This window comes from Puccinia triticina, chromosome 16A, assembly GCF_026914185.1.
Source record: "Puccinia triticina chromosome 16A, complete sequence".
In the NCBI taxonomy this organism is placed as follows: domain Eukaryota; kingdom Fungi; phylum Basidiomycota; class Pucciniomycetes; order Pucciniales; family Pucciniaceae; genus Puccinia; species Puccinia triticina.
In genome coordinates this window covers 3,719,775-3,730,905 of record NC_070573.1, presented here as the reverse complement: position 1 = coordinate 3,730,905, position 11,131 = coordinate 3,719,775, and the positions used below count along the sequence as shown (strand labels likewise).

General features: G+C 44.5%; 2 protein-coding genes across 2 annotated transcripts; both read left to right on the top strand.

The window, feature by feature from the left end:
- Positions 1-422: 422 nt before the first annotated feature.
- Positions 423-1,960, top strand: PtA15_16A352 (uncharacterized protein; the record flags this gene model as incomplete). Its single annotated transcript, XM_053164033.1, has 2 exons — positions 423-425; positions 1,400-1,960. 2 exons carry the CDS (start codon positions 423-425, stop codon positions 1,958-1,960), a joined length of 564 nt encoding a protein of 187 aa, XP_053027999.1.
- A 7,902-nt stretch (positions 1,961-9,862) lies between these two features.
- Positions 9,863-10,225, top strand: PtA15_16A351 (uncharacterized protein; the record flags this gene model as incomplete). Its single annotated transcript, XM_053164032.1, has 2 exons — positions 9,863-9,958; positions 10,016-10,225. The coding sequence occupies 2 exons, from the start codon at positions 9,863-9,865 to the stop codon at positions 10,223-10,225; spliced, it is 306 nt and encodes a 101-aa protein (XP_053027998.1).
- Between the last annotated feature and the right edge of the window lie 906 nt (positions 10,226-11,131).

Here is an 11,131-nt window from a genome sequence, read left to right as displayed (position 1 = left end):
TTTGGAATTTTGAATGCATCATCATTCTTCTCAGGATTTTAGATGAACTAGAGGCCAAGGCGGCTTCGCCGCTGCAAAACCAATTTTTAGCCTATTTGCCTCAAAAATTTGGGTGAAAAGCACACATTTGAATGAAGAGCATAAAATTATTTGATTTGTAAGGGTGGAATAGGGAGTTTCAATACTTCTAGAAGAAATTTAAACCAAACAAACAGTGATCAAATTCATTTCTCATGAATTTCCTTATAGGCCAACAGGTATATTTTAATGCTTATTGCCTTTCATATGACCAAAAATTGCTCAAAATGAGTGAAATCATTAACGGTAATCAAGAGAGTACTTGGGCCTTGTCTTAGGAACAAAGTGGCTGGTGGCGGATCAAAAAAATGAGTTTGAATTAACTTATCATGCTTTAACACAAAATGGTATGGTTTTGAGATTAACTCTTCTCCACATGTGATTCAACAGAGGAAATAGATCACAAGCCTTTATCTTTGGGGGTATCAAATATAAGGAATCCACAATTAGAAACCAGTCAATTGTCCTGAAGTGAAATTTGTCACCAGTGCATCCAAAAATGGGGTAGGTGGAGGAACAGAATCCAAGTTTATTAAAGACACAGTTTTGCCAAAATTAAAAAAATCAAGATCAAGGGTTCCCCCTGCAAAAACACAAAATCAAAAAAAAAAATCAAGGGTTTGCCCAAGTTACAAAAGGGTAAAAAAAAGACCACAAATTCACCTCCCAATAAACATACATACAAAAATAAGCTGATCTAATACAAAAATAACAAAAGTGATCACATGCAAACCTCAACCAGCCTTCCAACATCAGCAAAGCTGTGCCCACAGGCGCAACACCCAGCCCGTGCCAAGTGCACGGGTCAAAAGTGATGGACATGAAGGCCCCCGGCCCGCAGCAAAGGCTGTGACCAGTGGGGGGCCCACTCTTTAGCCCCTCAGACTGTGCAAGTGCAACAGCGGAGGGGGTGAGGGCAAACCGTCCGCTGGAATTACAGCGGCAGAGGACGCCCTGGGGATTATCCAAACACACAAGAGCACCCCCTCTTATATGCATGCTCCACCAGCAAGCTCGCCTCAACTCCCCTCGACTTCGCCCTGCATGCCTCATATCCTTGGCAACAATGCCACCTCCACGCTGATGTATGTATGTCTGACCTGCGCGGCACCGACTACAACTCAACAGCCTTTGATCACCTGGAGGCTGGGCCCACGCAACCATTGCATCTCGCCTCAAGTTCTTTCTCCTAGGAAGGTTTGATACAAGGTCATCGAGGTGATGAAGAAATCCAATTGGCTGACCAACGGAATAAGAAAATTATCGCTGAGATCGGAGAACAACAGCTGGTTGAGTTTGGTAACGATTTTGTCCTCTGCAGCCTCCTCAACACCGCCCTCGCCCCCCTAAGAACAATTTCAGTAGCCCCGCAAGCGCCTTCAACACCCTTGCTACCGGGCTCGGCAGGATCACTCAGGGCAAGATTGGCATCAGCCCCGACCGCAGCTTTGACTACGCCCCCCCCCCTGAATTCTTCACTTTGATCCCCTGTAGACCGAGCTTGACCACTCAGAATAGTGGCGACGGAAGCAGTGCTGCGAGCCATTATGGTGGCGCAAGCTCCACCTCGATCTCCTACGACCTTCCAGGATGGTGTGCGGCCGTATTGAGCGTGCTTTGCCTGCCCGAGCCGGCCGGAAACAACTCAACAACAAGTCGGAATGAGACAGCAACCGAGGAAGCCGGAGGGCTCATTGGCAGAGACGAACGGGTTCTGGGTCTATCTCTTGCATATCCATCAGCTCGCCCTCTTGAAGCCCTGGCTCAAGCTGACCACCAGTTGTGTTGCCGCGCGTCCGGAAGCCTGCCCCAGCAGTTCGAGACATTCGTGCTTCGGTCCGCGCCAGCAGCTACTGGGGACCTGGTCCATGATGGCCGTTGATTGCACGATGTCCCCGACCCCTTTTGGATTCGATGCGGCAAAGGACCACCAAAAAACGACTCCGGCCCCCTCTCAATTTCACTCTCCAGAACACGGTCCCCCCTTCCTGCAGCGCAGATAGACGACCGGGCGAACAATCAACGCCGGCCTTCGTTTTTTTGGTCTACACAAACTCGATCAATCGCTCAACCAGTTTGATTGCACCCCCCCCTCCTCAAAGCTTTTTTTTGGGCTGCAAAGATTGACCTCAGGCGAGATCTCAAATGGAGAAGCCAAACAATCGCCCCCCTCTTCTTTTTTTCATGACTCAAAATGATAGCAGGTTGGTGAGTGGCCGATGTCCCCTCTCTCTTTCCCATCTCCCTCACGCTCTCCCTGACCAATCAACAACAAAAGACCCTCGCTACCGGCCTTCCCGACAACACCCTGCAGGCTACAGAGACAGCCCAACGACCTGCTTCAAGCCTCCTCTCCCTCCGCGACCTCCGATCAACCCAATGACCGCTGAACGGCCTCCGAATGTTAACCAAACTCTTTAGAACACCTCCGAACGCCCTCAGACCTCCCCAAGCAATCAAGCAACCCACAAGGCAAGCTCTGACTCATGGGCCGCTTATGACGCCAACATCACCCCTTTCACTTCTCTTGGACTTGACCAACCAAACAATTGCGGTGCCCTTGTTTTCTTACTACAATTGACCACATGGGATCCACCTCCCTCTTTTGTCCGGTGGTTTTTGGACAGGCCGATCAAGCTTGCAACATACATCAGTATTCTCTCCTGTTTCATTGATGCATATGATGTTGAAACTGTAGAAAGTAACCCAATTGGGATGTTTATCATGATCACTTCATTCCAATGGGGAAAAGAGAACAAGGAGACACCAGTGGAACAATGTGCCTTGCCAAATGGCAAAAAAATTTCCTTTCCTTATGACTGCAAAAAAAGGTCACCATTATGATGTTTGTAATTTTTGTTAACAAGTTTTGAAAAAAGACTACACATAATTTACAATGATGGGAAAAAAAGGACATAGGAAGGAATGAGATAAAAAAGGGATATAGGAGGGAAAGGAATGGGTTGAAGAATGATGATGGAAGAAAATGAGAAGAAAATGACAGATTTTTGACTTCTTGTTGTGACAAATTATCTTCCCAACTGGCAACATGGTGATGAAAAATAATTCTATCTAAAATTATGCATTGTACACTCTTCCACACAAACTAACCTAGATGCACCATGAAAAAACTGAGGGTACTAGGTGGTAGGTGATGTGAAGCCAACTCCAGCCTTAACTTTAACCATAAAATTATGGACAAGGGGTAGAACCCCCTGATGATGACAAAGGGGCCATTGTCTTTCAAGGGGAGTAATGTTGGATTACCACTGGAATTTCAGCATATGTGACTGAATGTCACCTGACACCTATTCACATCAATTTTTTCATGGTGATGTATATTTTTTCCAATACAAAAACAAACGGCTGAAAAAAATCAAATTTGCAGTTTAATTTACCCTGTTGATGAATTTTTTTTTCAGGGGTGGAATTTAAACAAAGTTTCTGGTATGGTCTTGTAAAAATGTGGGAGAGAATATGTCAAAAATATGGGATATATCTACTATTCTGGGCTACATTCATCATCAAACTTGACTACACCCAAGTTTACTTGCCTGATGTGGACTTTACCACATGTGAAGATCTGCAGAATTCTTTTGTCAACATAATGCTTTGTAGATAAATTGTGCCAATTTTGAAGTGGTAGACACATCATTTGGGTTGGATCTACAACTTGGCCAACAGGACAGAAAACATATTGCCACCAGTACTTTGGGAATTGGAATGAACATAAGTGAGGTGTGATGCTGACAGGTTGATTGTGACATTTTGAAGGAGGGATCAAGGAAGTAGGAGAAATGGGACCAGGAATCTGCAGCGGCAAAGCCGCCTTGGCCTCTAGTGTTTTAAAAATGGTGAGTTTTTTCAAACCAGTCAAATACATGATGGTGGATTTGCTCATATTTGATACCCCCTATTGAAAATATTTTGAGCTTCTTGGGATTTGTTAATTCTCCAAGGCTTCATCCTCAGAATCTTTAATTGGTGGTGGTGGCTCACAATCATGAAACTTATGTGATAGAATAGTTTTCAAAAAGCATTACATAGAATTTTTGGGGAAAATGAATCAAAGGAGAGAGGCCTGATTTCCAGAATTGGATCCCCAACCAAATTGACCACTGTATCTACAGATTCAGCTGACAAGTATGATTAATGTTTTTTTTTTTGTATTTTTAAATATTTTAGATAAAAAAAAAAGAGAAGGAGAGAGAAAAAGAAGAGGAGAATGTAATGATGAAGGAAGAAGAGGTGAGAATGATTTGTTTTGACTATTATAGGAACTAGAGGCAAAGGCGGCTTTGCTGCTGCAGGCTTCACACCCCCAAGGACACCTGAAATTTGCAGCAAAATTCATCCTGTGTGAATTCATAAGTATGGCAAGATGTCATCCCCGCAAGCCAAAATTTCTATTTATTTTTCCAACCACTATCAACATTAGGAATCACAGAGCCAATAAAAACCTGAGTGCTAAGGGTTCAAAACTGAAAGGAACAACATGAGAAATGAGAAGGAACAAAAAGGAGAGACTGATTTCAAAGATAAACAAAATGGGAGGCAAAACAAAGGAGATTAGATACAGATTAGTGATAATCTGAAAGGGGCAGGCTGAGTCCACACCAAAAAATTACTACATCCACTCCAAAAATGGATTGAACAGTAGTCCACTCCAACTTTCATTGGAGTGAACCATAGTCTACTCCAAATTTTGTTGGAGTGAACAAAATTACACTCCAAAAAAGCCTGTTTTTTGGAGTGTACCCATGATGCACTCCAAGAATTTTGGAGTAAACCCAATTCCACTCCAAAAATATTTTCTCCAAGGTAAAATGATTCATTTTTTTGGAGTGCACAGATTTTCACTCCAAATTTATTGGAGTGGTTTTCAACAGTATTGCAGTAAAATAAGTCAGGGTTCTTAAAGAGGAATGAAACCTTATGTCAGCATCATATGTGTATTTAAAAATACATCAAAAATAATGTATGTAAAATGTTTTCAGTTTCTACAATGACTAAAACCTGAACCAGAAATCAATTAAAGGGGATTAAACTTGGTTGGTTCATGTCACCTGCCTACTACTGCCCTAAAGTTTTCCTGGTACTCCACCCCAAGAACTTAGAATATACATTTTTCAAAGTTACATGCAAGTTTTAATTGTACAGATTTGAAATTGCATTTTTTTAAATTTGAGAAACCTTAATCCGCTCCAATAAATTTGGAATGAACATCACTCCAAAAAAAAAAAATGAAAAAAATGTTGGTTGGATAAAATATTTTTGGAGTGAAATTGGGTTTACTCCAAAATTTTTGGAGTGCATCATGATTACACTCCAAAAAACAGGCTTTTTTGGAGTGTAATTTTGTTCACTCCAACAAAATTTGGAGTAGACTATGGTTCACTCCAATGAAAGTTGGAGTGAACTACTGTTCACTCCATTTTTGGAGTGGATGAGGTAATTTTTTGGTGTGGATTTAGCCTGCCCCAATCTGAAAATGAAAAAAAAAAAAATCAATTACAAAAAGAGAAACACATTTAGGACACACATGAAAGTATACAAATCTACTGTACTGAGCTTAGGCTTCATATTGACTATTTCAGAATATATTCATTATATTCCAGTTTATTAAAAACACAGATTCACCAAAACTGGGTTCATGGTTTTGGCCTGTGGTTTATTCAAAAAACTTTCAACTCCGCTATGTTGGCTGGAGAGGGCACTTCAAAAAATAACCCCCAAACACCAAAGTGCCTTGGATTGACCCCCCAGCCGGTGCGTAAGCAACAGGCAAAAAGAGGCCGGTGAACCCCCCTTTCATCAGGAAGTACTGAGATCCAGAGGGGCTAATAAGCAAGCCACGCCTATGCAAGTGCAGTAGGTCATGAAATTACTGGACGGTTGACTCAACAGGGGGACAAACGACATCGTGCAACCGCCCTCAGGTATACCCCCCATCCGCTTGCCTCAAAGTATGTAACACCCATCACGCAATCACCCAACGCCTCTCCTGATCCTTATCAACGCACACGGCTTAATTGGACCCTTATCTACAAGCACCCGCACACCACACCCGTATTGTCCAGCCCTTGTCCTACGTCGCCAAAACCATTAGTCGCTGCAATCAGATAAAATTCAAACTCCGCCGTGGCTCAGCTCAATCACGTTCCCTGCACTTCATCGTGGCCTGGTCTCATCCCTAATGCCGAGTTCTTCCCAAACCCATACAATCAGGACACAACCGCGCTTTTTGGCCTGCTCGTTTTCCGCTCAGCCTGGCCCAGCCCGACCTGTAAATTGCAACCAGCCCAACCAGCTCCTCCAGTACGTTCCCTGCGCTTCACCGTGGCCACGTCTAATCCCTACCAAGCAGTTCTCCCCAACTGCATAGAATGACAACACAAATGCGCTTGTTGGCAAGCCACATGTTGGCCCTTCATCTTTTGTGATGCCCGCTCGTTTCTTGCTCAGCCCGGCCCAGCTCAATGTTTTTAATTGCAATCAGTCCAACCACCTCATTCAGCGCTAGGCTCAACTGTTGCCACGCCTCCGTCCAGCCCCTAATCCCAGCCCCATCTGGCCCGTTGTAGGGCCCCTCCAACCCTATCAGTCACCACTACTTGACTCACCCCACAAATGTACTGCAATCCTCACCAAACACTGTAAATAGCCTCCCCTTCTACATCATTCCAGGCAGCTCACCACTCCTAACATTGCACTACAGTAACAAGCAACCCGCCCATTGCCTTCAACACAAAGCTATACCTCTTCCGCGCCCTTGAAGAACCGCTCCATCCTCTCACGCCGCAACCTCACCACTCCTAACATTGCACTACAGTAACAAGCAGCCCGCCCATTGTCTTCAACACAAATCTACACATCTCCCGAGCCCCTGAACAACCGGTTGATCCTCTCACGCCGCAACTTATATCAATTATCCAACAAAGAATGGCTGGAATTCAAGTTCCCAACCACCCCGCAGGCATGACTGGCCTGTTTGAACCCCTCAGTGAAGTAAGCTTCCTTCATTACGTTTCAACTCGTAATAACCAAGCTGACCACCACCTGACATCCATATAGTCTATCCCTGAAGCTGTCAGGGGCAACATGTATGGGAATATCACAACCCCCAGTTACGTACAGTGCGCCAGTGTGTACAACAACAAGCAAGAAGATTTCAACCTCACACTCATCACAAATATTGCGCTCAACAACGTCCTCAAACCCAAAAGCTCCTATTACCTCAGTGGAAAACTAATTGCGCTCAACGACGGATCCACACCAGTTTTGACTTATACGCAAGATTCGGTTGCCCCCGCGGGTTCCACATCTGACAACCCTCTTTTGTTCACAAACAAAGCAATAGTTGACAGCCTTGGTATTGTGGTCTTTCGCAAAGAGGTCATTGCACCAGGGGACACTGGCAAGACCCACCTCAAAGTTGTTGTAGCGCACAACGATTGGGATGCACAGGAAAGCCCAATTTCATTTTCTCTAATCCGAAATTATTAACTTATCCGCCAAAACAGGAGCGATGTCATTGTCGTTTCCAAATCACGTATATTGTTCCTGGATCAAAGTTGTACGCAAAGACCCATAACCTTTACATTATCGGATGTGAGGTCAAAATCATTGGCCAATTAGTCGACTTCAACATGGAAAGGAACATGGCTGTGGTACTTGTAAGCCCAAGTGAGCTTGTCAGTACTTATGATCACCTCGCTAACTTGCAATGTTAGGTGAGCTCCGTCGCCGTTACCAGCAGCCACCAAATTGGGAAAGGTAACCTTATCGCCTCTACCTCAAACTCCACTTCTCCTCATACAAAGGCCAGGCAACAACTGTAAGTTCGCATCAATCCCCATTGTTCGAACTCACTCATATTGGGCTCCACCCCTGTTACAGGACAAAGTTTACCCCAGCAAGACCCGTTCAGGTAGGGGCCTTGCCTACGCCATCAAGATCCAAACCTTGAGCTACGATCAACCAAGGAGGAGGAACTCCGTTGAAGAAAGGCAAAGCTAAAGCAGACCCGCAATCCAAAGGTGAAGGCAACACGTCTCAGTCTGAGGATTCCAACATTGAACTCAAGTCGGATCACAAAGCCAAACCAAAGCCTTGGGGCCGACCCCGCAAGCAGGTTCTGAAAGAGGCTGCAAAGAGCATGAAGCGCTCCTGAGCACTACCTCCTGGACCCAGATTTACTTTTTGCAATCTTGATTGGCTTCAGTGATCACAGTCACCATCTCAAGCAGCCAATCAATCCCCACCCAATAGATACGTTTTGTTCAATCCTTGATGGATGACTTTGATCTTTTGTGCAAAACCATTTTCACCTTTATGGTTGATTTCTACTTCTACGTCAATTTGTATACCGTAACTTCTTGTGAAACCCCTCGAATTAGCTCTATGTCCGTTCAAACTCAAAAAAAATCTTTTTCCTGTCCATAGGTTTTTGATTGATCAGCTTATTTTACCGCAATGCCCTCCATTACTTTTCTACTGAACCTATTGAGATCTGTTTATTTGAAACGTTGCCGTCCCAATCTCGAGCCTGGAGTTGTTCATCTTGTATCCCTTGTTTCCACGTAGTATATTCCCGGCTGCTTCAATGAGGCGTGACTAACGCATTGAAATCTTTTGCCTTACTGTTGAAATTCTTACCACCCCCTTTGAAGCGCACATGCCGCAGCCCGCTCCAAACCTAATCAGGCTCCCCGTGACTTTTGGAGGAACAGTCTTAAGCTATGCTTGATCTGCTTAAAATTAAAAATACAAAAAAACAGGCAGTGCAGAATTTATTGCCCTCCTGCCTTTGTTGATCACGACTTCAACAGCCAACCCTGGCTTTCATGGACACAGTCCATGATGAGCAACCGCAAAATCAGCCAATTCCTCCGCTGATAATTTAGTTCTCCCTGCCCGTACACAACAAGAAGAGGCTTGTCACTTCACAAGCAATGCATATGGTAACATGAACCTCCGACTTCAACAGCCAACCCTGGCTTCACTTCACAGGCAATGCATATGGTAACATAAACCTCCTTGGTTCAATCCGTTGACCCAATAACTCTCTTCCTGTTCTTGCGACCTTGCGCATAATGCGATTTGACCTGCCAGGGCAGCAATTACTTTTACGTAAACTGCACGAGAATCTTAGACTCATGTTAACCTGAATCAAACATATGAGAATCGCCGAGCCCCCATGTTCCCAAATTAACAGTTTATGCTTATGATATTGTTTGTGATTGATTTGCAGGTAGATTGAGCACAACTCTCATGATAATGACATCTAAATTCAACTTGACTAAGCACAGTCGTGCGGCCTCACTTGTCCGTATTGGCATGAATGCTAAGCATTGCGGTTCATCATGCGCATGCTTGCGGCATATTGTTATGACGTATCTTTAAATTGCAACAGGCCATATGCTTTGCAATTGGCGTATACAAAGTTTTTACATTTGGGTCAACCCCAGGCTATTTGATGGCTTGGTCAATCTTCACCAAGATAATCAATTGATCCCTTGTCAGTTCTGGCTAAGTTGCAGGCTCATGGCGGCGGCTGGTATGAGCACATGCCTCAAGCCAATTGATGAAGGAAGCTGCCAACGCCCTTCAAACCGCGATAATTAGTTTCACAGGTGATGTTCTCCCTCTACCCTATGACTGAGCCTCACCATCAAACATACGTATTTGTGATCAAACTTCCTGTTCAACTCACATTGCTTGATTATTATTAACAAGCCAAAAATCATTTCCAGTTGCGGTCATCCTGTCCTTACAATTTCAAATGTCTCCTACAACCGCTGTAGTCTTGGGAGAGCCCCACCAACTCCCCAAAACTGATCAGGTCCTATTTTGTGGCGATTTCATGACAATTGCAAAGGTGCGTTCTTGCCCCAACGCTCATACTACTTAGAGCTGAAATTCTGTGACTGCGCAGCCTGTTATTTCCATTAACGTGGAGACCGGTGCCACGGAGAGATTCGTGAGGACAATCCAGAAGGGTTTGGGATTGCATATGCCTGGTGGTGGAATATACGGGGTCGACCTCCACGCTAATCGGGCCACTTTGCCATTCATCAAAGGAAACATGACGTACACTATCTCCGGCAACATTGCTCCTTATACCGGTCAAATTGTCCCCAACTAGAACGCAATATGTTTATCCACCATTGGATCCGCAAATATTTGATTTGTTAGCTATGTACTAATGCTTGGAGCATAACCCAGTTAACAGGGGTGACTCCGGAAGCGCCGTTATGTCTATACTACATGCATCCTTCCGAAGCGTGTGTCCCAAGTGCCAGGATGCAGCACCGCAATTGATCATCATGAGATTTTGATAGACTTAAATGAGCCATCATTTAGTGTTTTAAGATCGCAGTCAACTTGAGAATGGGTACAATCCAGGTGGGTTGTCCCTGGCCATGCGGGGTGCGCGGCGGTGCCCAGGATGCTTGAGATGGGTTTGGATTTTCCCGCTGTGGCATGGCGTACAGCGCACCACTAGCCACTTACAACAGCCCATTACATAAACTTATTGAAGGCACTGTTTATGTGCATCTGCGCGACGGAGATGATTGTATTGAATGTAGTATTGATCAGGTTATGGCGCCAAGGACCCACTGTCATTCATTTTGACTCTAATTTGTCCCAGGAGAACGCGCAGGCAAGAAAACGGCGCCGATTTGGAAGTATGTTGACAGGCACAAGTGAATTTTGGGTGATTGTCACCCCAGAAAGAATTAAATGCAAGACGGGTGCCTCAATCTGTAACCTCAGTCCAACATGACGCCTTGAGATTAAAATGCATCGACTGATTAATGTCGATGGCTTGAATCTCTATGGGATTTGGGGTGTCTTGTGTGATCCTAATATTTAGTAGATCATCCTTTCCAATCCTTGACCAGGATAGGAATGCCGTCTGTTGATTCTCATAAACTTGCATTATGCTTGAGAGGACTACCAGGTCAGGCCAAAATTCACTTGGCCTTCTACCGGTGCGGTTATGTTAGTTGGCAAAGGACGTGCTTTAAGCCACATTGGCAAGTAATTC